Genomic DNA, 27,740 nt, shown 5'->3' with positions numbered 1-27,740 from the left:
TGGCACAGTATTCTGACCTGTTCAGAATACAGCTGGTGTTCTTAGAATATTTCTGGTTGTCTTTTAAATTTTTTTTTTTATTTGAAGTTGGATTGTTGTTGTTGTTTTTTTCCCCCATAAAATACTATAAAGTGACCTACCTTATTCGATTGGTACAGTGCATCTTCTGCAGTTTTCCTATCACATGTAGCAGCATACCATGCTTTACTATGAACACCAGCATCCTAGAAAGAGAGAAACAGTGTTTCACCAGTCAAAAATGATAATAAAGAATATGGCCTGTATGGGAGTTATTTAAAAATAATGATAGCTGTGAAAAACTCAAATGCAGAACACTTTAGAAAACACAAAATTCTTAGAAAATTTTTACTGAGAGCTCATGGGTTTTGCTGGACAGAAAACCAATCTAGTGTGTCAAAACTGGTAACACGTGTGATAGAAGACTGATACTTGACAGACGAGAGAAAGATACTTTAAGGAGAGTAGTCAGATTCAACTGGAGGATAGTTTGGTATTTTTAAAGCAGGAAGCTGTGCTAGTATAACTTGAAGAGGGTATCCAGGAAATACTGAGGAATAAATTGACCATTAACAATAAGTGCTGCTCAGCTGTGCGCTAGTCAATGGAGTGTCTAGGTAGGCGTCTAAGCTTTGTGAATGAAGTTTCCTATATATGTCATTCTCTTTGTGAACATGATCGTGACTGCTTCTATCTGGATAACACGGAGGTTGGGTTAAGTACATCTTTTGCTCTTTTTGTTGTTGTTAAATAAAGACAACTGGATAGAATCCTACAAGACAGGAATAATTAATTTATTTTCTCTATTAATACAGCAGTTCAGCTCTCAGTGCTTTTAACCAAGATGCGAGACACGGTTTCATTTCCACTATTCTGTTGGATTGAGTCTGTATATATCCTTATGTTTGAAACAGTGCTCTTATCTAAAGGCATAAAATCATGTTTACTATGGAGAAGGATTACATCAGTAAGAGAATACAAGAGTGGGTTGTATTTTATATTGTATCTCCTGGGTGCCTCATTTCTGCCTGTTATCTCTGGTGAACACCTCACCAAGGTCATCCTTCTCTCCATGTCATTAAATGCTGCCAGTGTTCTGTACAGTAAATGAACTTAACCTGGTCTTCCAGTGGAAAACATAGGGCAAAGTGCTTTATGGATGGGGAAGTACATAGTAGATACAGGGTAGAAGGATTTGCACCCTAAAGATAGGTGGGTTCTGTTTAAAAGATGAAAGATCTCATAACACAGGAAGTGCAACGATAAAAAGCTGTAAGGAGGTGATAGCAGTTGGGAGTGAGTGGCAAGAGATGATCATTTGAGTAAGACAAGTAGTTGTAGAAAAATCGCAGGACTGAGTGGACATTAAGGAACAAGAGTGGAGTTTAGGGGAAGGGAATGGGTGATTTTAGAGAAGTATGAAAAGATACTCAAGGGAAGGACAGGATGAGCGATTGGAAGCAGCACATCCAAATGAATACTTCTGGGTGTTAACCTTCCTGGTCATTTGAACAGTTTTGCTCCAACTCTATAGTAACAAGCTTAATAATAAAATTCATTGGTCCTTTCCAACCCTAACCATTCTACGATTCTATGAGCTTTGTCACCTCTGTACAAAACAGATTAAAAATGAAGTTGTTCATTTTGGTTGGGCTTGTCTAGCTGGCTTATTTCTCACTGCCAAAAAGGGAATGTCTTGGCTTCCCCCTTGCATTCATTTTTTTGCTAATCTGATCCTACCATGAGATAATTCACTTTAGTAATCTCACAGAAAAAAGAAATAATTATATCCTTTTTTTGTTTATCTTGTTTTGTGTTTGCCTTCTAGGTTGTTTTTTTTGTCAATTTAATGAGTTGGCTCAGCCCATTGCAGGATCAGAGGAACACCAGAAAAGCCTATGGCAGGGAAGGGAGTTTACAGTGAGAAAAGAGCAAAGCCTCCATTTTGGGGGGCATTACACTAAATTCTTAAACTGGCTCAAGCCATAACATGTAACTTTACTTCCAAAGTTCTTCCATTTATTTCTCCAGTCACACTATTCATTGGAAAAAGGATGGGAGGAATTGCAGGTATGCAGATATTTGGCCACTATGAGAATGAGTCCAGTAAACCAATCCTTGTTCAACAGAACAAGGAATCAACTACCTCCAAACTTTTATTCTAGCATTATCTGTGGTTTATAATCTGGAAGCAGAGAGCTGCTGCCAAAGTTTGGATGGGAACCAAGCAAATAATGAACCTTATGGGTATGAATCATGTCTGCAATCACCAATATTGTGCAAGAATTTGCAGCAAATGATACCACTGTATGTAATAGGTGGGAAAACGACACTAACAGTGATTATATTTTCTTTCCTTAAAAAAAAACAAAACAAAACAGAAAACCAACATCATCAACACTTTCCCCCCCCCCCCCCCCCCCAAAAAACCAACCAAAAAAGGCCCCAAACAAAACAAAATGGACGTTTTATTAAGTTCTGGTTTTGCCCATGGCTGTTACATAAAAGCTGCAAATGTAATTGCTACAAGCTGTTTGTTTAGTGTCTGCTGGATTGTTTATTTGAAAGCAATTTTTATAATAAATATCCAGTATGACATACTGTTAAATTTTTTCCAGAACTTCAAGTTCTTTGTGTTCTTTATGTTGTATTATCTTTGTCATGTCAGGCTTTAGAACATTCAATGTTATTGGCTCTGTATAACAGCCTTTGTTTTGCACTCAACAGAACTATTTTTACCTTGTTTGTGACTACCAGGCTTATAAGAATGGCTTCCTGTATTTTGTAGTCTCCATCCAAAATTTAAGGGGAATAGCACTGAAATGAAAATAACTTTGCATTTCAAAGCTTCATGTTGCAATGAAACACAAAAAGAACTGGCCGTAAAACTGACAGTATTAACCATAATGAGGTCTGTTTAAAGGAACAGAAAGGAGTAAGACTAAAACATATAAAGGGAGGCATCACAGCGTCCTCTGAGAGGGGCAGCAGTGACTTTCTTCTCAGTTCTTAAATCTTTGCTGGCACCCCAAACCACAATAAATAGGGAAATGTTCATAAAAGTGATTCTACCCTCTGCATCCTGCTGTGTTGGGCTAATGAGCAGAGCATCCCTGTTTCCTTCTACAAATTTCTGGAATTTCTTATCATATCACATCAGCGCAGGCTAATGCTAATAGCTGCAGATGGCTTCATTGTGTCTGCATGGTGCATACTATCTTTTTTTCAGGACACAGTGTGTACAGCTATAAGTTAGAAAAAAGGCAATTAAAAAACTCTCTACAGCCATCTATATCGAAGACTAGATTTCCTTGTTCAAATCATGTTGAGGTATTATGAACTGGGGAGTCGGGAGGACCTGAAACTAAGAAGCTTTTCTAGCTTTTGTTTAAAGTGACTGGTAGAATGCCAAGGTTTGGTATAATGCTATCTACATCTTTTTCTACAGCTTGTTAAAGCTCCTGTGCTTTATGTTCTAAGCATATTTTTTGTATGAAAGTTAACATTCAGATTAATTGTGCAAAAGGGGACATGCATGTTCTCTACAAAAGGAGAATGTTTTTTATTTAGAAAGGGGTAAAGGTGAAAAACTAGAGTAAGGGGTAAGATTTCTGTAATGCAAATTTACTAATGTTATACCTGATCTGCAGTACTTGAAATAGATGAAATACTGCTGTGAGAGGGAGTACCCAGAGAACGGTTTGCAGCTTCTGGCACTTCTAGAAAAGAGAAAGAACAACATGTGTAAGTTTTCAGTTATATTATGCTGTAAGAAAATGATTTATTACTGAAAGATCTGGAAATGCTTGACCTTTGGTGTGACTCAGGAAAGTTATCTACTGTAAATGGGATGGGCTGTATATAAGTGCCTCAGACACTTGCCTGCACAAAAGAGGAGTCTTGCTTATAAAAGAAAGAAATGGTTTGGTTAATAACAGTTTGAGTAACAACTTGGTTAATAGCCAGAGCTAGACTTCAAATGCAAAACACACACCCCCCTCCACACCACCCCAAGTGAATCAGTGTAGCAATGGATAAGGAAAATGCAGGAACACGATGCAAAAAGCACTCAGTCCAGTGTGAGTAGCTGTCATAAGTGAGGGTTTCAGGAGAATTTATCTAGCTCAGAGATATTTTTTCACTAATTTAGTCCAATTGAAATGTTTCTATGTGTGTGCAAGAAGTCTAGGTAGCTCAATGGAGAAACAGAAACAGTAGGAAAGATTTATGAAGCTTAAAATTATAATTGTTATAACAATGCACAGTAGAAAATACCTACTAGCGCACAAATACAGATGTCAAAATGTTTAAGAAATTAGAAGGGAAATGGTTGAGTAGCATTGCATAATAATGATACGGTAGAAATATGGGAAATAAGTATAGATAATTGTTTTCTGGTAAAAAAGAATCTTGGTCAAAGGTAGTACAGCTGCCTGCCATAAGTACTTGTGATCAGAGTTGGGTAAAGATCAGTATCATTATGCTAAAGAAGATAACTGTATGAAGCTGAGAGGAGACATTGTAAGGGGCAGTTTCAGCTCTCAATGAATAAATAATCATGAAGAAGGCTACTCAATATGAAGAATTTTGTTGTTTTTTTCCTATGGAATTTTGACTGATGAGCTGCCAAAGCTACAGCTGAGAAGAATGTTGTATAAATAAATAATTATCAGAAGTCAGATGGAATTAGACTTCACAAAAGGAAATTAAAATAAAGAATAAGAGATTCCTTAGCTTTGTAGAAAGAGAAATTTGGCTGTCTGCAGAAAGACTTTTATAGATTTTAAAGATAATCTAGGTAACTAAACCAATAGTAGTTCTGGTACAGAAATGGAAATTTCCACAACCAAAGTGGAAGCAAAACTCATATAGCTTGGTACAGTTGAACTGCTGGGCCCAGATAATCCTTAGCACAAATTTTAAAAGTGGGCACATAAAATTACAGAGCTGGCAACAATTATTTTAAATAGATTTCAAGTTAGGGTGGTACCATGTGATTAAAGCATACCAAACAATTGCTATAATTAAAGTGGAAAAAGTGACCTGAGCAACTACAGGCCTTTTTGTCCTGCTCCACAGAACACAAGGCCCTAGGAGATAACTCAGGGGAAGAATATGAAGGTTTGGAGGTAAAGGTACAACTAGCAAGAGAAGAATCCAAAATTTAAAAATGTTATAGCTCTTTCATAAAACAACAGAGTTCTACAAAGAGAATACCGTACTTACTCTACTTTAGTAGAGCATTTGATACTGTGCCATATTGGAGATTAGTATTTTTTATGAAGAAGATGAAAGTTATCACTATGCTTGCATGGTGACAAGGAAGAAATGTTGAAGCGACATTACTGATAGGGACCAACTGTATATGTGATGAAGTTGTTATTGGACCTGGCACAGAGTAAGAGTGTGTTAACAAATTACTAATCAGAGCATGATTTAGCACCCGATGACCTTAAGGAATAGTTAATACTGTAGGGTAAGAATTTATGCTACAAGTTAAAGCACATCTGTTGTGTCACAGAAGCAGACAAATGTTAAGAGCATCAGCCTATTGCATGAATATGAACCGTTATACTTCCACACCATAGGAGATACAATTGCAACATAAATCAAGCAAACATTTCCTAGTAACAGCATGTAAGTTTAAGCTACACCACATGCAGATTTCTAAATGAAATTCTCATAATCCATCTACAGTGTGGAAGGTAGGTTCAGACTGAAGTATGTGTAGAAAAGGGCTGGTAGGAAGGTCAGGCAAATGTCTGTTTACGAGAGAACAGAAAAATACTAGATCTGATTTAGACTTCTTTGCAAAGAGAGTTCATATACGTATCACCTAATCTGTCTTGAACTGTAAACTGAAACAAAGTCCCTCTTTAAAAATATTACTTACAGAAGAGCTTTGGCATTTGCAATTATGAAAATACCTTCTTCCCCACCCCCTCCCCAGAAAGAAAGAATAAATTTCTGGATGCAATAATGATCTGTCTGGCTTCTAGGCAACAGAAGCCTGGAACAGCCCAGAAATGTCATATTTCGTGTTCTTCTGGGGCAAGGAAGATTGATGGAATCTTTATTATTATGGCAACTGACCCAAACTGTCTTTGGTAGCAATTTCCAATGGTCACAAATAGGAATGACGTATCCAATTTCCATCAATTTATCCAATAACCCCGACATACTCCATTTTACTAGCTGAGCTAAGTCCTGGGATACTTGATCTCCTCTTTGTGTGCCTTAGAGAGACAAATGTTAATTCCAAGCTAATGAATATGCACGGTATTTTGAAATAGTCTTAATTCAGAGATTAATTGGAAATTACAAGTTTATCACATTTTAACTCAAAATCTAAATTATACTTACTTGGCAGAATTGAGGACTTTGGGAGCAAAGGCCTGAAATAAATTTGAACAGATTACAGAAAGGTCTGAGGAGCTCTACCCAGTTCTGAAAACATTAAATTTGTGTATTTGAAGCATGCAGTGGTAGGATGTGTTCCATCTCACCCATCTGTTCATTGAGAAATAAGGGCCATATACAGGTATTAAAAAAAAAAAAATCATATCCCACTAGTGACAATTAGGAATTTAAACATATGGTTTAAATCTCCATCACCTAATTAAAGGTTATATCCTCCCATGCTTTTTGGTGGTGTTCATAGTATTTGGATACATTTGCCATGTTTTATATTTTTTACTGTGAGGCTTCAAGAAACATGAATTTCAAAAAACAACAAAGCTACAGAGAAAATAGTGCTCCCCTTTGAACTGCTCACAGCTGTGTTCAGACTGAGCAGTAGGAGCTGGTGCATTGAAATAGTCAAAAGATAATGAAAAGGGATTTTACTTTTGGACACCGCTTGGAAAAGGTGGAAGCAGAAGCTCTTGGCTGGAACTTCGTCGCTGTTCTGCTGCTGTGGGTTTTTCTGTAGTTTGGGAAACAAATTGTAGAGTCAAGATTTCCTCAGAAATATATTGTCCCAGATAAGACTGTCCGAGTAGCTGAAAGAGGTTTTCTTTTATTACTGTAACTTTTGGGGTTTTCCCTTACATGGCAGCTTGCCACCCTGCTGCTTGCTTTATTAACTAGTGGTATACCACCAAATTTCTAGGCAAATAGCTGCGCTGTGAATGCCTGCAGGAGCTCAGTGGGAGATGTGCCTTCCGCGAGGCGAGCTGCATGACATAGTGGAGGATGCTGGGGCAGGCTGTCTGCAAGAGCTCAGCCAGAGGAGGTGCAGCTGGCTGGCTGCATCTTACCCTTGTGTTAGACGGCAGCTCCTGCTGAGCTTGTGCCTGGAGGAACTGCCGACTTGCACAGAGGCAAGATGCATTTTCTGCCTGTGCAAGGGACTGGCTTTTGCCAGGAGTTGGCTCTGTGTGAGGCGGTTCTGGCTGAATTTAGAATGATGTGCTCAAACCTCGCCTACCTTTCCCCTACTTTAAGGACTGTATGGCATATTGCTGGTCCATTATGTCCTACATTACCCTGCCAGTAACCTCAACTGTTTTACTGTGACTGCTTTTAGAGGACAGTGATATTCAGTGCAACTAAGGCTGGCCAGATCCAGTTTGAGACTGCTAAAACCAAACCTCACTCAAAACCCTTGACTAAATTGAATGTGGTGGTGTTTCATGTTTTTAATAAAAAGAAAACAAAATTCTGATAAACAGCTTTTTTTTTGCAGTAGTGGAGATAATTTACCTTCATTTGCAGTTAAGGTCTCTCTGGGAGGTAGACATGGTTTCTGCAATAAACCAGAAGAAAACCGAATATTAAATGGCACGTCGCTTGTACAGCAAATATTTATTTTTTTTATACTTGATGTGAACTAGTTTACATTTAGAATTGACAGCATCCTGGAGGGATTAGGAGGCAGGGACATGGCCATTTTGTGAAGAGCCTCTAATTCTATGACCTTGAAGTTTGGGATTTTGTAAAGTGGATTTGGAAAGAATCCCAGTTTGTATATATAAATAGATGGGCAGAATTAAAATCTAGAGATGCATGCCTTTTCTTTTCAATGTAAGCTTATGGTGTAACAAATGGCTCATTCTTATCTCAAAATATCAAAAATGAAGTCTATCCCAAATACTTGAGATTCAAAATTATAGTATTTTAATCTTTGTCAAGCTATTTTGACAAATGTCTGAACAAATTTCTTTTTACTGAGAATTAAACTTTTTTTTTAAGTTTTCAGTAAAAACTTGCCCAATTTTCCAATTTTTTTTCTTTTTTTTCCCCCCCTTCTTGAAACACTGATAATAAGCTGTCAGGTTCAAAGCATTTTCCAAATTAATTTGACAATTTCAACCAGTTCTCTCACTTTCTCCCACAAGAAGTTTTGGAGTATTTTTCTAATGATGAAATACTTACTGAAAATACTCTGACAAGTTCTGGTAAAATCCTGCATCTTCCTTGAGCTGTCATTCTTACAGTAAATCCATGTTCCCCATATGCAGCCCTGTATATTTCAGGGAATACTTCCGAATGGTCTGTGTTCCCAGTTGTTTCTCATTCTATTCATCTCTTGCACTGTTTTTATCGTTACATCCTAGAGTACTGAATCCAAACATCCCTTTAATCAAAACATTTTTCTACTTGAGCTTTCTCACTGCTGCAGTGTTCATATAACAGTACCCAAATATTTCCTTTCCCTATAGCTCTGTTTTATAGTAAATTAAAAATCACCTGTAAAATTATTGTTTGATTACACAACTACAAGTCAACTTACTGGTGAATTTATTACATTAGAAGTTTTCTTTCTGCAGATTGAAGGAAAAAGAGTATGGTTACTTAGCAGATACATCAATTCATTTAGCGAGTAAGCATCAGGTTCATTGATTCCCAAGATATTTCTGGCCAAGATGGGATGCATCTCCATAATGCATAGCTGTAGCACATGGGGAATGTGGGAGAAAAATAAAAAAATAATAAGGGTGCCAGCTGTAATGTACTTATGATACCAGTACTTAAGATGACAACTTGGCTGGGGCAGAAGAGTTTTAATGAAAAACACACCTTCCCACATTTATAGGCATGCATGTGCTATTGCTGCACTGTGGGACTAAATTAAGCAAGCCAGCCAGCATCTGCCATCAGTGGCAGAGAGTGGAGGACAGTGCCACTGGCACAGAAATGCTGTTCTTCCAGAAATAACAAAATTAATAGCTTGCCTTTACCTACTCAGGCTATCTTTAATGAAAGGCAACGAAAATTACTCCTAAATTCTGATTGACATAGGCAAGGGGAGAAGTTAGCTCCTAATACACCTACTAACCCACCCCCGTCAAAGAAGTATTTATTATTTTTTACTCACAGGCCCCTTGGCAACGGAGATGGAGCTGGTCCAGTGGGAAATCTGGATTCTCGTGTGTTATTGAAGCTATGATCTAGAGATGCAAATGACATATTTAGTATGCAGTATTAGCTGCAACTGGATAGTGGATTTTCCTCACTGCCATTTCAGTGTTCATGTAATAAAAGTAAAAAATATCCATTAGTTTAATTTTTGTCTTAACGTGTTTTCACACTCATTATACTTGAAAACAGTTCAGCAATATTTCTTGCTTATTGCTGACATTACAGATAAAATTTACACTGACACACTCCGCTACATGCTATAATTAAGGTCACCAGTGACATATTGAAAACAAATCCCACTCATATTGCCATGTTTTCAGTGCAGAATACTTACTTTCATGATTATTGTTTGCTTCATGTTCCTGTAATGGAAAAATGTGTTAGATTTGGTAAGAAACTATTAAAAAGGGAATTATTAAATGGGAAGTGCATAAATAAATAATCTGGTTTTGGTAATCTGCAGTGATAGTTAAAGAAATATTTGCATAGAATATATAGAATACCCCAAATACTTTTCATTGGCTTTTATGATGACATTTGAAAAATTTTAGCAAAGGTCAATCTAATTTTGAACATTCTAATAACCTTGAGATTGCCTGTAGTATTGAGAAAACTTTACCCTGAAATTCACAGCAAGACCTTTTGGTTCATGTTTCATGACTGGGCTGGAAAGCAGAAATTTTGCAGCAGATTTGAATATACTAAGAACGTATCTGACAGTGAATAAATGATACAGAGGAAACTTTTCGCCATGCTAGAACCAAAGTGATCCAGCTCATTCCCTGCCTTCTTTTGAGATGCTTTCTTTTGACTCCCACTTCTTGTATTTTAGGGAATCGGACTCCCATTTGATAAGTACCTTTCAAAGATGCACCAGTTATTAATTTGTCCCTCTTCATCCACCAGGCTAATGGCTTTTCACTAACATTGGTCACAAATGCATCCATTCTCTGGTTGGAGAGGTATAATCCATCATCCAACAGTTGAAAGAGTGAGATGGAGAAATTTTTCTCCCAGTCAGCCCTGGCCTTTGAGATGAACAAGGGTTACAGTTCTGTTAACATGATAATTGCTGGTTACTGTTGAGAATGGATTGAATGGGAACAGTTAACAGATGTTTTGGTTATTGTTCTGTTTTGTCAGTATGCATAGTCAGGGATGGAAAGGCATTGCATTGAAAAATGTTACGTTCATTTGCATGTTTTTGTTTAAAACTGTAAGGGCTGGCCATTTACACAACAAGCAAAGACCCAAATTTTGTACTACACTGGGTAATTCCTTCCTAGGCTGACTCTTGTGCCAAACTGGGTAACTGCAAGTACCCCGGAGCTGAATACACCCACTGTATGGATGAGTGTTTGTTTGGGACATCCATCCTTGGTGATGTAACTAACTCAGTCTGTGGCCCACGCAAAACAATAGTGTCTCTTGATTGTCTGCAAAGCTAAGATGATACCATATCCATGACAGCCATCCACCAGGTAAGCTCTGAGAATGTTAATGGAGAGGTTCCAGCTACAATATGGCACTCGAGCCTGTTCTGAAGCAGTATTCTTTTTTTAGTGCTGATCAGAGAGTAGAACTTCTGTCCAACATTCTTCCTTCAGAAGGATCTCCTCCCCCTCCCTATCCTCGTTGTGATGAGGTGGAAGGGAAACTAAAATGCTGCTCTAGTTGTGTGCAGACCCCCATCCTCCCATATACTTGGTATAATTGGAAATTTAAGGACTGAAAGCAGACTATAAGATGTTCTTATACCACCTGCATTATGTTACTATAATGTCTAATGCTATGATATGACCCCGATTTCCTGATTTTAAGTGTCTAATTTCTCTATGTAGTTAGTAGTAGACTGTTTATTTCTTAAGGACAATTCATAGCATTGGGCTGGGATAGAGTTTAAGGCACACAGCTTTTGGCACAGATACTGATGAAGCTACTGTCACCCTGTTTCTTGGTAGGTAGGTCCTCATGCACACCTGCCCTTGTGGTGGCAGTACTATTAGCAGAGCTCTGGTGAAGAACAATTTATGGAATTAATCTGGCTGATAAAAGAACCTTCTATGCATTTGCTTTTGCCCTTTTGCTGTGGATTAGCAAGTTTCCAAGTAGTTTGCTTCAGAAAACCTTTTTGCCAGCACAGTGGACAGACTGGGGACAAAAGTAGAGGAAGAAGAATGACTCAAACACAGCCTTAGGAGCCCAGATCTTGTAATTACTCCGTGGACTGCATTTTCTACTGATACTGGTTACTCAGACTACACATTCTAAAAGGATTTCATTTTCAGAAAGTATTAATCATTCATCATTCGAGAGGAATGAAGCTCAAGGAAGATGCTTCAGAGTGGATAAAATCACCCATTGCTACTGAAAGTATGGTTCCTGGAGTTCAACTGGTGGTTTTTAGTACAAGAAATTATTTTTTGTGGACTGAAACATACATCCCTTAAAATATTTGAAAATTTTCTTGATCAGTACAGATATTCAGTGCTTTTTAGTCCAATAGATCAATACCCACAGTTACAATATTGGATCAGTCTGATATTCAGTCATCTGTTTCTGTTACTTAATCCAGATAATAAAAAGCATCCATCTGTTTATATACATAAAACACAGAACAGCCTAAATTTAATACATTCTTTTAAAGTAGCACATTAATTACTCACTGGTTTTGGATGAAGACGATTTCTGGGAAGAGGCAAAATATTTCTGGAAAATATATACAGTAAGTTGAGTAGGATTTACTTATTTAATTGCTTGGCTTAGATATGTGTTTCAAGATCTTTAGAGGAATTCTGCAGTGAATGGATTTACCTGCAGCTATCCACCACTGTAGTGGCTGTGGTGATGTTGTGTCGTTAGTGTGGAACTACTCTAGAAGAGCTTTGGTTCTGGACCTCAGGTCCCCTGCAGCTGTGCACAGGACCTCAAACACTGTAACACACACAGTGTTCTGGATGCCACCTGCTCTTCCTGGGGTATATGGCCTGTTTTGTAAAATGATGTTCTAGAGATGAGGCAGTGGTTATGAAGCAGCTCCCTGTGCTTCTGAGGACTTGTGGAGTGAAACAGGCTGCATACTCAAGTTTCCTTTACCTCTTTTCCTCCAGAGGCTTGGAATATAAATTATTGATTTACTTTACCCAGTTTCTTTACAAGCAAACCTCTGCCCCATCCTCTGCAACACATTTCATTTGCAAGAGTGCAAAGATGGATAATAGGACTTTAAACAGGTTTGCAGGGATATTTTATGCCTGCACTGGCTCCCTAAAGGGATATGCAAGAAGATGGAACCCATTTGGCAATCTGGCTTGAATACAGAATTTTACAAGGAAATGAGAACTTTCAATTCTTACCTTGTTCCTACATCCCTAGATATTTGTATGTCCTGACAATTACTTATTGTCTGAGGACTACACAATAGAGAGGAAAAAAATTTGTTTCCTATTGATAGAAGCTGCTGTTGATTCACCTGGAAGTATCCAGCTTAGGTGACTCTCTGTGCATGTGGGAGTGCTCCGTGTTCTGAGCAGGCACTGATGGAAGTGGCTTAGCAAACCTAGTAAAATATGAATTAAGAAAGAAAATTGTATATAACAGCAGTGAAAATAAAAGTAACCTCTCTTTCTCCTCCCCTTCCCTCTCAAAATTTTGTAAAGTACCTTTAAGAACTATTTCTCTTTAATATGTGTTACTTTTGGGTTATTGAAATTAACACAGAAATAGATGATAATCTTTGTTTAGATAATCTAAAGAGAGAATTACTGTATCTTCTAGAGAGAATTATCAAACTTATAGTATCTAGATGAGAAAATCTATTTTCTGACAAGTTTTAAATAATGCACAAACATTCACAGCAGTTAGGTTACCTGGCTACCGGTGGTGGTACTGGTTTTTCCTGTAAGAGGAAATGCACTGAATTATTTGTTGCTTTCTGATTTCATAAAACACATTATTCTATTTATGTTATCTTGTATCTTATTTTCACATTGTGGTATAGATCTCTACTAGAACTCTGGTAATCTGCACTAGGATGGGAAATGCAAGAAGTCACCACCAGTAAATCTGTGAAGCCCTGATCCTGTGTTGGCCATATGTTATGTCAGTACTAGCAAGCAGGAAGAAAATGACTGTGTCAGAACTGTTGTTGCTACTTTGCTCCAGTTCTGCTTCTGGAAAGCATTGCCTTAGGCTGCTGCTTCCCAGACTGGATCACTATCACACAGGACTGGGACACTTCAGCCCCTTCCCATTTACTGTGTTCTGCAGACCTTTTGAACTGGTTTGCCAGCTTTTCTGTGAATTATGTGTCAGAAAGTTTTAAACGGAGACAGAGATTAATTCCCATTTTTTCCCCTTTGAAAGACTGACTTTTTATATTTTTCTTCTTTACAGTCATATTTGTGCCCTGCCTGGGGGCAATGCGAGTCATAAACTATCAAAAGGCCTTACCTCTTCTTCAGGGACCTCGTAGACTTCTATGGGACAGAGAGAGAAAAAAACAAACATGTTCTTTGGTTAACAAAAGCACACTGCTTGTTACCAAAAAAAAGAAAAAAAATAATCAGAATTTGTATCACTTCTGCCTCCGGAAAAAATATCTTGGAGAATCCGCTCAGAGCATGACTCCGTCTCCAAAACTCTGAGGTAGTCTCACCCCTGGCCTTATAGTGGAGATTTCAGCAAAAGTCCCAGGAAGCCTGATAAACAGTTACCTGTGTATGAATCTTCACCACACCCCACAACTTTTTTTTTCTCCCTCTCCCCCAGCAAGGTGAATGCTTTTGTTCTTCAAACCTGGGACAGTTTGGAAAAGATGTGTTATTGCACACGTGGTAGCATTTAGCCTTTTTGTGACTCTCTGGGAGGAAGAGCGCTGGTGAATCTTAAATACAAGCTGGCTCATTTGCATGGCCAGCAACCATCCCTGCGCTATCCCACGTGTGTGTTTTAATTCACAGATATCGAAAACCAAAACCACCAGCATCCTTATCTATGTCCACTGTTTTCAACGAAAATTGAACCGTATTTCAACACGTATGTCCCGCTTCACCGCTTTTATTGGGCTGAAAAGTATCCGAGTTCCCACCAGGGGGAGATGTTTTATTTTGTACTAACATCGGTGAGGAGCCGGTTGTTGCTCGACACTGGTTTACAGAAGGGCTAAGATGGAAAAAGGTATTTTAAAATGTCTGAAAAGTAACACAAATCTTACGTCATTCAGAAAAAAAAGAAACACTTCTGTAGTTTACGACTTGAAAGCTAAGCACACTGCTAATGAATATACAGAGACTTTTAAAGAACTGTGTGATCAGGCTGTAAAGGTTACTTTCCAAGCAACTAATGAGTGATGAGGATATGCAAAACCTGGAGTTAGCACAGCTAAGGGAGATGAACAAAGTATATCTGCTCTTACAAAAGGAAATACGATTCCCCTTATTCTGCTTTTGTTTCATTTTCCAAATAAATTGGTCTTTATAGAACATAAATAGGAACATCTATCACAGACCATGGAAAACATCAGCCTAGACTGTATTTCTTCAAAGTTGAATCCTGATATGGTTTTAAGTATTGAGTCTTGATTCCTACTGTGAAATGGGATTACTAACATACAAAGTCCTGTAACTGTCTTTGCTGTATTGGTCCATTTGCATTCCATTGATAGAGCAAAAGACTAAAAATAAATTACTTAGGGGCAAACGACTTTTTCTAGCTTTATTCATTCTTAAGATTTACCATTCAAGCTAGGCAAAACAACTACTACAACACAGAAAAACCTAAAGGGGAACATATTTTTGTTTTACTGAAGATGTCATGGTTTGTGTTGTGAATACATCAAGTATAATTTAGTAATCCTCAGTCTCCAATTATTTTAACAGTGATACAAACTCCACATACCTTGCATATCAGAAGCAAGAGGCGGCTTTGGAGAAGTAGGGGGGGCTGACTTTGTTGTCTTCATAAATGCCTTCACAGGAGCTAAAAGATTTTATTCATATACATATATACTTATGCATGTGTGTATAAATACGTATATATAAAAATACACATGTACTAAGAACTAACAAGGTAACATTCATAAAATAAGAGTAAATATTAAGTAGGTCTAAGTGACAGCCTTTTTGTGGGACCCTGAAAAAATCAACTGGGGCAAAAAGCAGCTCTCATTTTAAAAGGGAAACATTATTTAGTGTTCATGCCTTGCTGAACAGATTTGATATTGTCAGTCATGTCAGAGAGCAGGACTACACACTCGCTGTTTACTTTTCACCTTTGGTCTGTAGGAGTTTCACTCTCCAGCTGAATATACTTCAAATAGTGAGGTAAAAAAGTAATGAATCAAAGTCTGTCTTTATCTACTGAAAATCTGAAAACACTTGTTCTTCTCTTGAGGCAAACAGAGAATTTTAATGCTGTGGCTCCCTTGGATGAGGAGGGAGATAACATAACATGAAAATCTTCCTTGTTGTACAAGGGCTGGACTATGAAACAGCTGAGCAAGAGAGGCAGGAATTAAACAGGGTTTCCAATAAGGTTAAAAATACATTTTGTTGGCTTTGTCATGGACCAAAGGAGCCAAATGCCTTTTTTTGCAGGCTGCATTCTCTTTAATAGCTGCACCTCCACTCTTTGAACTGTGGAAATAGACATTAATTTGACCCTGATCAATATTTTCCACTGTTGCCCCTAAAAAGGCGGTAACTATTAGCTTAAATGACTACAACTCACATTTTGTAGATAGTGACATGCTGCTTTCTGTGGGTTCAATATAGTTATCGTCGTCATTGTCCACTGGCACAATGTAATTATCCTATGAGAAATGCATGACAAAAATCTACCAGTTAAACCTCCATTGTATCAACAAACTGTTGGGATTGAAGCCCTGGCAGCATTTTACAATAGTTGCCATTTCACAGTGACTGCCATTTCAGGCATTTATCATCCTGCGCGGATGGGATTCCCCAAGACTGAAACCCCTTTACCAAAGTACTTCAATTCTAGACTAGTGGGTAAAAACCCTCTCTTCCCTTTGGTCCTTGGGTAACCTTTGAGGTTGCTCTCTCCCCATTGCCTGCAGCTTGTTATGTCTAAAGAGCCTCCTTCATATTTGATATCCCCTAGATATGAATCTAGTATGAATTATCATTTGATATTCATGCTAGATATCCCCTAGGAATCAGCATGGTACTTGCAGGTCACTGTTTGTGATGTACAAAATTATTTGCACCCCAGAAGCTAAGAAAGAGACCAGGCCATAGCATTGCTGTGTAGTCTATCTTATGACTGGTGATATTTAAACTGTCAGAACAAGTTTATCTATAAACATTACCTCATCATCACTACACTCCTTAGGCTTTGGTGGTACTTTTGGTTTTGCAGCAGGAGATGGCACTGGCAGGGATGGCACAGATGGTTTCTTTGGTCTAGATGTGGCTGGACTGGGTGTACTTGGGAGAGCTTTGCTGATGGGAGGGAGCTGTTGGTGACTGGTGCGATTGTCTTTTAATATGGAAGAAAACAACAATTTCAGTTAAAATTATGGATTAGCCTCTGGACTATCTGCTATTACCTGCAAACAAGTCTTCACTGCTGCTACAGATCAGGTCAAAAGGCAGACATGAGCATGTGCTGGTCCTAATGTTGAGACTTGTGTGAAAAACAACTGTTACACAGCACAAAGGGGGGGACTGAAATACAAATTATGCCAGATCCTCTGGGCTGTCATTTTAAAAATTACTCACCTTCTCAAAGAACATGTAGGTGAAGTGCTGATAAACTTTTATGTGTACATATGTGTCATTTTAGCACTTTGATGTCCCTGCCCATGGCAAGATGATCTTAAGGTCCTTTCCAACCCTAACTATTCTATGATTATATAACCAGTAACAGTCTTGTGTCACATCAAAATGGAAGCAGGCATCAAGCCTATGTTTCTTTTCCCCATGGCTCAAATCTTCATCTAACTGAAGCTAACTTTTGTTCACTTTGGTGCTGTCTGCCCATGGCTGAAAAGAATAAAAACAGGAAAAACCCACATCTTTATGCTGAACTGATGTAAATAAAATACTGATCCTGTCCTGTTTTTCTGGATATTTATCCTCCTCAGTACCAATCTCAGAGGACAACATGAAGTGAATATTTAGGTTCCTTTGTCCTCTCTTTTACTGCTTTTGGAATAATGATCTGAGATACAGAAAACATTAGGAAGGGACCTGTCCAGTCTTACGTGCTTGATCTTCAATATGAATTACTACATTAAAATATGCAGATGAATCTGGAGCCAGGGTAGTGATACCTCCTACACTGCTGCCGGAATTCTGTAGGTAGTAGATGTCTAGGACACATATCAAAATTCTAAACATTGCTACTAGCAATACCAACTCTTGTTTCATTCTGTAATAACAAATCATACCCCTGAAAACTGAAGGCCTGTCAGAATTAAAAGCAAACTCTTGAGAAAAGGACATTTAGTCTATTTGAGGCCAATTTTCTTCTGGTACTGATAAATAAGCAATTATGAAGCTGACATAGCTGAATATTTTATAACTACCTGCATATTCACCCCTAGAAATAGGGAATGCAGACGGAATCTTCTTTTTCTCCTGCTCACTTGGAGGTGGCTCATAGCTGTCATCAGGATTCTCTTCACTGGGGACTACATACATCTCAGAGTCAAAGTGGTCATCTGGATTTTCATAATCACTGTCCTAGAAAGACAGAACTTCCCATTTCTCTTCTCATCACATACTTACAGCTTCATAGCAGTGTATGACAGATAGTCTTGCAGGATTAATTAAAAGGACATGTTACACTCCTTTTTAGTGCTCCCTCTCTAAATAAATAGTCAATTCCACCCGGCTTCCCTTCGGCTCCTCCCAGAACGTTCCTCCTCCTGTGTCCTTGCTATCTCCAAGGACTCTTTTCACACCAAGAGCTCAGCCTTCAAATTACAGACCAATAGCTCTTCTCCCTTCACAGAACAGTTTCTTCCTAGTTCCAAATGTGACTCTTGATGTGTCCTGTTACTTCTTCTCCCTTTCCTAATTAAAAGGATAATCAGCACCTAACTTCCAAAGGAAACTAGCCACTTCAGGCTGATGGTTGCATCATTATGTTATGTGGCTTATGACCATGACTTGTTTCCTTCTAATGTTCTCTAAAATCTTACCAGAAGTTCTTCATTTTTACGAAAAAGTGGCTTTTCCCTCCTCAGCCCTCCCACCCTCTCTCTCCAAAGTAGAACATCTTATTAGTTTCTGAAATCATTATTTAGTTTGAGAAGTCCCTCAAACTGATGCCATGGGCTTACTTATGCCAAAAGCTTAGCATCCTTAGCTACCACTAACAGTGTTTCACAGTATACTTCCAAGTTGCATGTAAAAAAAAAAATGGAGGTAGCTAAAAATCAGTGGCTACCTCTAAATAATGCTGATTTAAGAAATAACATTTCAGTAGTATTAAGTTCAACCACAAGTAAATGATTTAAAAATAGACTTTTATTATTATTGCTTGGCCTAACTTGTTGCTACAGTAACCTCCTACTACCCCAAAATATGTACTTACAAAATCATCTGACCATTGTTCCTCTTCATTGTCTGCATGTTCTAAACCAAACATCAGAGTTATTTAAGGAGACAGAATAGTGAACATAAAAGTTTATCGTTCTTTCAATCTATACTTATCATATTCAGTTAAAAAAGAATAGTCAAAATTTCTTAAACAGTTCGGGGCAATACACCTGGTTTGGATTGAACAGTAAATGAAATGCCTGTTTGCTTGTTTTTGTAAATTGTTTCAGAGCTGTTGGAAAAGCATTAGAAAATGGCAAACTGCACATGGTCTGAATAGCAGAGCATGTGCTTTATATAGAGCATCCTGCTAATGAATCTCATTTTCAAGTAGGAATAACATTTGCTACATAATGGAACTACTGGTGACCTCTGGGCCTTGCACTTTCTTATTTCTTAGTTAAAGCTCCAAGACAGCACACTAATTACAAGTATTTACGTTAAACATGGAACTAACTTCCAAACTCTGTTCTCTGCTTCAGTTTTTGTATCACTGTTTCCTTGACAAGACAGTAAAAATGGGCATTAACAAGCTTGTCAGAAATGCTGTATGATAAGCAAATATATAAGCAAACTCCACCTCTAAGATGATGATAATAATAATATTAATATTAATGCAGTTTAAGTTTATGTTAATGCAGCCTTACCTGCAGCATAATCCCTTCGTGGAAGACTTGGTGGTGTTTTTTTTTTTAGCCTGTAAGCAATAATTACATTTATGATACAAGTAACATTCAGTAGAAGGCAGCATTAGTCAGACACATAAAAAAAGCTGATAACAAAAGATACCTGCAGCTGAAGAAATATAGATTACCATCACAGATGCTTAGCAAATAGCTGAAGGAGAAAAGCTAGAAACGTAAGAAATTAGAATCTAACCTGAGATTTTAATTTCTGTTTTCCTTAGAACATATTTTGAAGGAACAGCTTCCTTGACCACCCACCTTCCTCTTAATTTCCAGTGCAGAAACAGATAAGATAGAGAGCAAAGATAAATGCACGCCTATCTGAACATGAAAATCTGTTCAGGCTCACAGGGGCTTTGCTAAGATTATGGCATAAGAAAGTGATGCAGCACTCTCCCATTGTATTTTTATAACTGTCATTTTGCATGCACTTTCTCAGGGCCAGATTCCGTTTCCACTTACTATTATTTTATGGCATTATGCCCCTTTTTTTGGTAAATGCTGTTGTAATGACATTTGTTGTACCAAGTGAATTGAAAGGTAGTTTTTATAAATACTGAAAGGATCTTTGTGGCTTTGATAAATATCTATACATATATATATTTAGCAAACAGGAGACACTGAATTACAGTCAGTTGGTATTTATTTATGTAAAAAAAAAAAATTGTGTTTGAACTCGAAATTTAAGGTGCATGTGTCCATCAGAGACCTTTTCTTTTTGTAGCCATATAAAACATTAGCACAATTTTCATTAAAATTATTCTTCAAAGTGACTCTTGAACATTGAAAATTTCTTTACTGTGAGAGTGACAGAGCACTGGAACAGGTTGCCCAGGGGGGTTGTGGAGTCTCCTACATTGGAGATATTCAAAGCCCGCCTGGACAAGTTCCTGTGTGATGTACTCTAGGTTACCCTGCTCTTGCAGGAGGGTTGGACTAGATGATCTTTTGAGGTCCCTTCCAACCCTTAGGATTCTGTGATTCTGTGATTGTCTGACACCTTCTCTGCATCACTGATGGGACCTCACCATGGACCTGAACCTTTATCCACTGAATTGATGACTTCATTCATTCTTCTATCAGGTTCTAACAAAGTAATTTGCAAAAATAAGCAAATTATTTACAAAAAAAATTGTCCAGAGAAAAATGAAAATATTTTCTTGTGATCTCTAAGAAAGAGACACTCAGTATTTAGGTCCCGAGATGTTGCTTAAATATCATTGTTCAGGTACCAACGTAACTCAGGGTGGTGGCATGCTGGCACTAACATATCAATTGACAAACTTTTTCCGTCTGTTTTGAGAAATACTTTGGCTACTTTTGAGTTGAATTAATACAATTCTGTTGCTCAGACAGTCACACACAAATTGCATGTGCATGAATCAATGACTAAATGGTGCAGGCATTTTTAAAGCTCAAGACTCCCTTCCCCCACCAATCTAGGCACATAATTTTTGAAGTGCTTACCTGCTTTGTTCGTTATTAACAACACTAACAAATAGATAGCTGCCTCCTCCAAGTCTTAAACTTCCTGCAGCACAACATAACTTAGTGTGCAAACAGTAAATTAAAAGGCATTCTCAACAGCCCTGCAGTTATCTTATGTCCAGGTTAGCACAGGCATGTTAGAAAGAGAAATTCAGGGCCACTGCCAGGGCAGATCTCAGGTCTTGGGGAGGCTAGACCAAAATCTGTTCATGCACTTTGCAGCATGGCTATCATGAGTTGTTCAGAGACAGTGAATAGTGAAACTGAGGAAATAGTAAGTGGCTAACTGGGTCACAGGGTAAAGTATGTGGCTTTAGCCACGCTTACATTTGCAAGCTGCTAAGCAGAAGACTTCAACACTTTGTCCCAGGCCCTGTAAATCCTGGCAATGGCCCCGACAGAAAATGTAAATATGTTATAATGAAAGCATATGAAGCACAGAACAGAGGTCTGTGTCTAAGAAGCCTATCATGCCATTGTGCAGCTCTGAAATAGCATACCGATCCCAAGTATCTTTCCCAGTTTTGCAAATTAAGGCCACTTGTTCATTTTGGAACCTGAATATCAATAGAAAAGAAATAATATTTCTGTCACAGACCTGGAACAATTCACAGCCACATCTGTATTTGCTAGAATCTCTTCAAATATGTTATTCAAATCTCCTTTAAAAAAACATATTTCTTACTGTACTGGTATGACTTACTTAGTGCCACAACTGAAACAGAAGCTATTCTGAAGTGAACTGGAGCTTCACTCTGCAAGAGCCAGAACTTTACCCAATGTGCAAATCACAGTGCTTGCTCAAAAGACATAATCCCTATGCCAAGGCGTGGTTACCTAGCTATTTCAGATTTTGACATCCACATAGATGCTTAGAGAGTGACAGTGGACTCCATCCTGTTCCCCTGAAGTTAGTAAGAAAGGACTGAGAGAATCAAATGCCATCCAAATGAGCAAGTAATTTGCAAGTAAAATATTCTAGTGCTACTCTGATCTAGACTCGGGTTACTTTCTATGATAGAACACAATCAAATATTTCAAGTTTCCAGCTATTTTAAAAGGATTAGTATTTTTCTAAATTTTAATGCAAAATAAGTAATTTTCTGGAGATTTTGAAATATCCCTGAGAAATTTCAGCTCTAAAGTACTCCATAAAATCCAAGCACATTTTTGAGAGTACGTTTACAGGTTTTAAAAGTGACATAACACATCCTACTATGTACAGAGCAGAATGCGCTGTAAAGAAATTCATAATAAATTTTAGGAAAGCCAGCTATTTCAATGTAAAATACAATGTATTCCAAGATTCCTCTTCTACAGGATGCTGAGGCTGATCCAACAGAACATTTAGGCTACTAAAATACTAACTTACCTACTAACATATCTTTACTGAGTTGAGTATTTATAGTTTCTATTAGTCCTAAGGTCACTAAATCATTACACTTGTGATTAAAAGATAAATTGAACTTTGCAATAAACTTTTTCAGGGGTCCAAACAGGTGCAATCCAGCTGACAGATAAAACTCTTCCTGAGCTGTATTCTCATGACCTAGCGGAATAGTTCGTAACAGCTTTGGCAGTATCTGGCAGGTATTCAAAATAAAATTAATCTGAAGCTTTTAAAAAACCCTGTCATTACTACTCTTTTACAGATTTTCTTTACAATGTGCTGTGGCAGTGAAATGGCATATAGCTGTCATTTATTTATCGGCACTTTGATAAAATATTGCTACATTAATAAAAATCCTGGCGCTCAAAGTATTTATTCAGCTACATACTGAAATTTGTGTTTCTTAAGCGCACAGTTAAAATTAGGTATTATACTTTTCCCTGGCTTCTTTCTCTGAATGTGATACATCTTGATTTTAGTACTTTTCTCTCATTGTTTGGTCCATAAAACACCACTTTTCCCTTTGCCAAGGGTTTGATCATGGATGTCTTCAAGTTGAAGCTATGCAGATTGAAGGGACATTTAGTGACATAACTCCATTTTTCTGTCTGAAGTTATAAATGGTTTAGTAAAATGGACCAGACAACTCTGAAGTAAAAACTTACCCAACTAAAAAGCTGAATATAAAGCAGATGAGATGGAGATGGATTTACTAGCATTTTTCAGGTCAGGTGACAAATGTGATTCAAGAAATGGACATATTTGGATTGTGTTCAGTTAGATAAATACTTGCAAGTGTATGATTTAACTTCTAGTTTCTTACTCAACACAGCGGGGCAACATTTAGGGTGATATCCTGACTTTGCTAAAAGTCCTACTGCATATACAGCATTGACTTCAATACAGCTAGGATTCCACTGAATCAAGCCTAGAGGTTTAAAGGTTATGAATGCTATGTCTGTATTTCCAGTGTGTTTCAAGCATATGCAACTGTCCTGCAGTGTGAAACTTCCGATTTCCCTCTTACTTCCCTGTTCTGTATTATCAATACAGAAAAAAAATGCCCCCAGCTCTCACTGTTTATACAACTTTGGCTATACCTATTGCCTCTACACCTGTGCAGATGTCCTCTTTGACATCATGATGTGCACAGCAGCTGGGATTACAGTACTATAAACAGTTTTGCATGTGATTAAGAGCAAGCAGATGAATGCTTTCCAGCACTGGGCTGTATTTTTAGTGTCAGAAAATTTTGAGTCAGGATGGGGCATAAATAACAGGGACTTTTAAAGCAATGAAGGCACAATCTGCGGTTTTCTGTTACCACCACTGTTCAGGCTGCTTTCCTTAGACAAGACAGACATATATAGTAGATTTATCCCGCCCCACCTGCACATGAATTAAATTGGAGAGCAAGACACTTGATCCAAGAACTTAGTTTTCTGCAGTCAAGAGCCAATACAGGTTAGAGAAGCATTTTAAGAAATATTGGTGACAAGTCAGATGTATTTCATGAGTATTTGATCACTTTCAATTTCAGTAGCAGAAGCTTACAGTATACATCTGTGTGATGACTTTAGGTCTGGGATAAGCATGTACATTATGTGACTTCTCTGAAATGGTTTCTATTTATACCCAAGTTTGAACTTGAGTCAAAATGATGTTTTTCCATCATACAGATAAATTCAAAATCTGTGCTACATAATGCCAATTTTTTTTATACATTTTTTCTTGTTTAACTCATGTTTACATTGTTGATATTTAATAAAATAATCCTGTAACTGAAATGGAGGAAGTCAGCAACTGGAAAACAGTCTTTTTTTAGAAAAGCATCTAAAAATCAAAGAAAAAAAAAATACAAAACAAACCAAAAGGGACATTCAGAGGAACACAGCTAGTTCTAACTCTGCAAAGCTTGGCATCTCTTGTACATATCCTTATCAGTGTTGTCAACTCAGGCTTTTATTGTAAGTCCTATTATGTGCTGGGTTCAAGATCAGAGTTCTGAAGCCATGTGCAAATGTGAGAATTTTTTCTTCATTTTTTACAAAACTTTCTGATCTTCATAACTGCAGAAGAGATGAATATAACTGAGATGAACCATACAAGTATCAGAAAGTTAATTATATATACATTTATTTTTTTTACATCTCCATTTGTATTCTTATCTCTGGGGGAGCTGAAATGTGAGCTTTGTGCTGCAGTGATATTATGAGAGTTTTTATGAGCCTGCTCTTTTTTGTAGATTTTCTTTTTAATCTTTAGAGAATCAAAGAATTGCAGTGTTATAGCAGCAATCTTGTATGTGACATTTAATGATGGCACCCCTGACCTTTCCAGCTTTAGCTACATTTAGTTCTTGTTATTTCTCCCTTGTCTGTCCTTCCCCTCTCACTCTCAGGAAAGGACACACAGGCACAGCAATACCGATTAATAGCAGAATTCAAGTCCACACAATTATGTGAGACAATGTGTTGCCTTAAATTACACATTTCAGATGCTTCTATTGTTTCTGCCATCTGCTTTCCCCTCTGAGGCATTTGAACTGGACCCACTGCAGCATTATTAACACTAACTACACTTAAACTACTACTGTGAAGTAGGAAGCCACCTTTTATTAAAAGGCAGTAACAAAAAAATCCAACCCTCCCTCCTCTCCAAAACCCCACCAAAAGTATTGAAGGCCCAGAAGGTCTTCCCTGTGAGCAGGTCCCAGGTGAAACTATGAGATTTTGCAGATGGATCTCTGACCATAGTGGTCTGTTTACATACACACTGTGTTAAATACAAAACCACACTTAGATTTAATTTATAAGATGCAAATAGTTGAAAGAAGGTAATTTTAATTCAAATTTTGCTTTTGCGCTTGTGTGGAAATAACATGTACATATACCATGTGACTATGATTTACTGCAACTTGCAGTAGTGCTAGAATGAAAGAGAATGAGTAAAGGAAAAGAAGTGATCTCAACATTATAATACATCAGCTGTCACCATCAGAGCCTGCTCAAGGTTTGTGGACAGAAACACAGCTGTGATAAAGGGGCCACAAAAGAGGGCTTGTAAGCTCAGGTTACTACTCCTGCATAGGGAATGGGAGAACCAGGTGATTGCTGCTGCTCCTAGAAGTGTGTCCCCCTCCTCTGCCAAGAATAGGGGCCTGGGCTGGCAGCAGGGGCAGTAGCTGAGCCAGCACAACTTTCCAGAGCTCCTGAATAGCCAAGCCAGGCAGGGCCCTACTGCTTTTCCCACCAACCTACTGGTCACTTCGTATATACCTAGAATTAGCTCTTAAAATAATGTTTTCTTTGCCTTGAACTGAGCCTATCATAGTCACTCTTAAAGAGCAATTTTAAACAGTATTTGTTTGTGATTTTATGTACTACAGCTCTTATCTCTGGAATTTAATATGGTGAGCCTAGAAACACTGCAGATACAACATACTAATTAACTTTCAAAGTACTCAGTACTTTTGTCGTCAATGACCCATGTAAAGACAGACATCTGAATGACAAAATAGCACCCAAATGGAAGTTCAATGCAAATGAGCACATTAAGAAAAAGTGTAGTAAATAGCTAATTGGTTTAAATAGATGTTTGACTGGAAACAGTGAATAGTGTATTCATTTGACAAGGATGCAGAATTACAGGGATTTCTTTCCATGTATAAATACACATGAATATTTTATGATACTCATATGCACGTGACATCAATATGCATGCTCTTCAGCACTTCTTACTGGAATAAGGATATTAGGTAATGCTGGGACTGAAACACAGGAGGACTTAACGTTTTTATGGGAATTCTAACTATGATGTCCGACCAGTTTGTTCAAAGTGGAGCTCAAATGAGTTTAGTTGCAGCAAGCAACCTCAGCAGTGGCCTGAGGAGAAAGGCACACACTCAAACAAGTGATGATCATTCCCAAAGAATAAAAATGCATTTTACCCAAATGCTGTTTTTCAGGGCTCCTAACACCACCTCCCAGTTGAGGCCAGTTCTGCACCTACTTTGTGAAAATCTTAATGATGACAATTCTGTATGTTGCAGTCTGGACTGAAGCTCTTCACAAAAGCTGAACTACATTCCCCTAGAATAACATGGTCCCATCGCTAAAGTACTATACACTATACTAGCAATCTGAACTTCCTCTAGCAAACTAGGATTGGCATTTCAAAACTTACTTTTTGAACTTGTTTATTATCCCACTTTCATTTTTCTTCATGTCATGCACCATCTTTTGAAGCTTCCTGTAAGACAGTAAAGAAAACAAGCATTAAAATTAGCATGTGGTTGAACACATTTGTATAAATTAAGATAATATAGAATCATAGGATAGTTAGGGTTGGAAAGGACCTGAAGATCATCTAGTTCCAACCCCCTGCCATGGGCAGGGACACATCACAATAAACCATATCACCCAGGGCCTCGTCCAACCTGGTCTTGAACACTGCCAGGGATGGAACATTCACAGCCTCCCTGGACAACCTATTCCAGTGCCTCACCACCCTAACAGGAAAGAATTTCCTCCTTATATCCAACCTAAACTTCCCCTGTTTACGTTTTAACCTGTTACCCCTTGTCCTGTCACTACAGTCTCTAATGAAGAGTCCCTCCCCGGCATCCCTATAGGCCCCCTGCACATACTGGAAGGCTGCTATGAGGTCTCCATGCAGCCTTCTCTTCTCCAGGCTGAACAGCCCCAACTTCATCAGCCTGTCTTCATACGGGAGGTGCTCCAGTCCCCTGATCATCCTCATGGCCCTTCTCTGGACTTGTTCCAACAGTTCCATGTCCTTTTTATGTTGAGGACACCAGAACTGCACACAATACTCCAGGTGAGGTCTCACGAGACCAGAGTAGAGGGGCAGAATCACCTCCTTCGACCTGCTGGTCACGCTCCTTTTGATGCAGCCCAGGATACGGCTGGCTTTCTGGGCTGCAAGCGCACACTGAAGCCGGCTCATGTTCATTTTCTCATCAACCAACACCCCCAAGTCCTTCTCCACAGGGCTGCTCTGAATCTCTTCTCTGCCCAACCTGTAGCTGTGCCTGGGATTGCTCCGACCCAGGTGTAGGACCTTGCACTTGGCATGGTTAAACTTCATGAGGTTGCCATCAGCCCACCTCACAAGCGTGTCGAGGTCCCTCTGGATGCCATTCCTTCCCTCCAGGGTATCAACCAAACCACACAGCTTGGTGTCATTGGCAAACTTGCTGAGGGC

At 38.3% G+C, this 27,740-nt stretch overlaps 1 protein-coding gene across 11 annotated transcripts in view; it reads right to left on the bottom strand.

Annotated features, from left to right (window-relative positions):
- Positions 1-27,740, bottom strand: part of BLNK (B cell linker) — a 103,527-nt gene that overhangs the window by 2,871 nt on the left and 72,916 nt on the right. For 7 of the 11 annotated variants that reach the window (XM_057402275.1, XM_057402282.1, XM_057402278.1 and 4 more), the window contains 20 exons: positions 26,700-26,765; positions 21,625-21,681; positions 19,598-19,647; positions 18,946-18,986; positions 17,933-18,089; positions 16,712-16,881; positions 16,111-16,192; positions 15,280-15,360; positions 13,834-13,859; positions 13,251-13,279; positions 12,854-12,940; positions 12,048-12,090; positions 9,716-9,743; positions 9,338-9,410; positions 8,753-8,783; positions 7,723-7,765; positions 6,865-6,943; positions 6,382-6,413; positions 3,658-3,737; positions 141-224 (listed from right to left, as the gene is read on the bottom strand). In XM_057402275.1, the coding sequence (XP_057258258.1) occupies positions 141-224; positions 3,658-3,737; positions 6,382-6,413; positions 6,865-6,943; positions 7,723-7,765; positions 8,753-8,783; positions 9,338-9,410; positions 9,716-9,743; positions 12,048-12,090; positions 12,854-12,940; positions 13,251-13,279; positions 13,834-13,859; positions 15,280-15,360; positions 16,111-16,192; positions 16,712-16,881; positions 17,933-18,089; positions 18,946-18,986; positions 19,598-19,647; positions 21,625-21,681; positions 26,700-26,765 (1,339 nt within the window). The remainder of the gene's footprint in view (positions 1-140; positions 225-3,657; positions 3,738-6,381; positions 6,414-6,864; positions 6,944-7,722; positions 7,766-8,752; positions 8,784-9,337; positions 9,411-9,715; positions 9,744-12,047; positions 12,091-12,853; positions 12,941-13,250; positions 13,280-13,833; positions 13,860-15,279; positions 15,361-16,110; positions 16,193-16,711; positions 16,882-17,932; positions 18,090-18,945; positions 18,987-19,597; positions 19,648-21,624; positions 21,682-26,699; positions 26,766-27,740) is intronic. The other 4 variants (XM_057402277.1, XM_057402285.1, XM_057402284.1 and 1 more) reach the window with 1 other exon arrangement.

Source organism: Pezoporus wallicus, unplaced genomic scaffold, assembly GCF_028554395.1.
Source record: "Pezoporus wallicus isolate ANWC-B61680 ecotype Strahan unplaced genomic scaffold, APGP_CSIRO_Pwel_v1 contig_6787, whole genome shotgun sequence".
Lineage (NCBI taxonomy): Eukaryota > Metazoa > Chordata > Aves > Psittaciformes > Psittacidae > Pezoporus > Pezoporus wallicus.
This window is presented reverse-complemented; position numbering and strand designations above follow the sequence as displayed.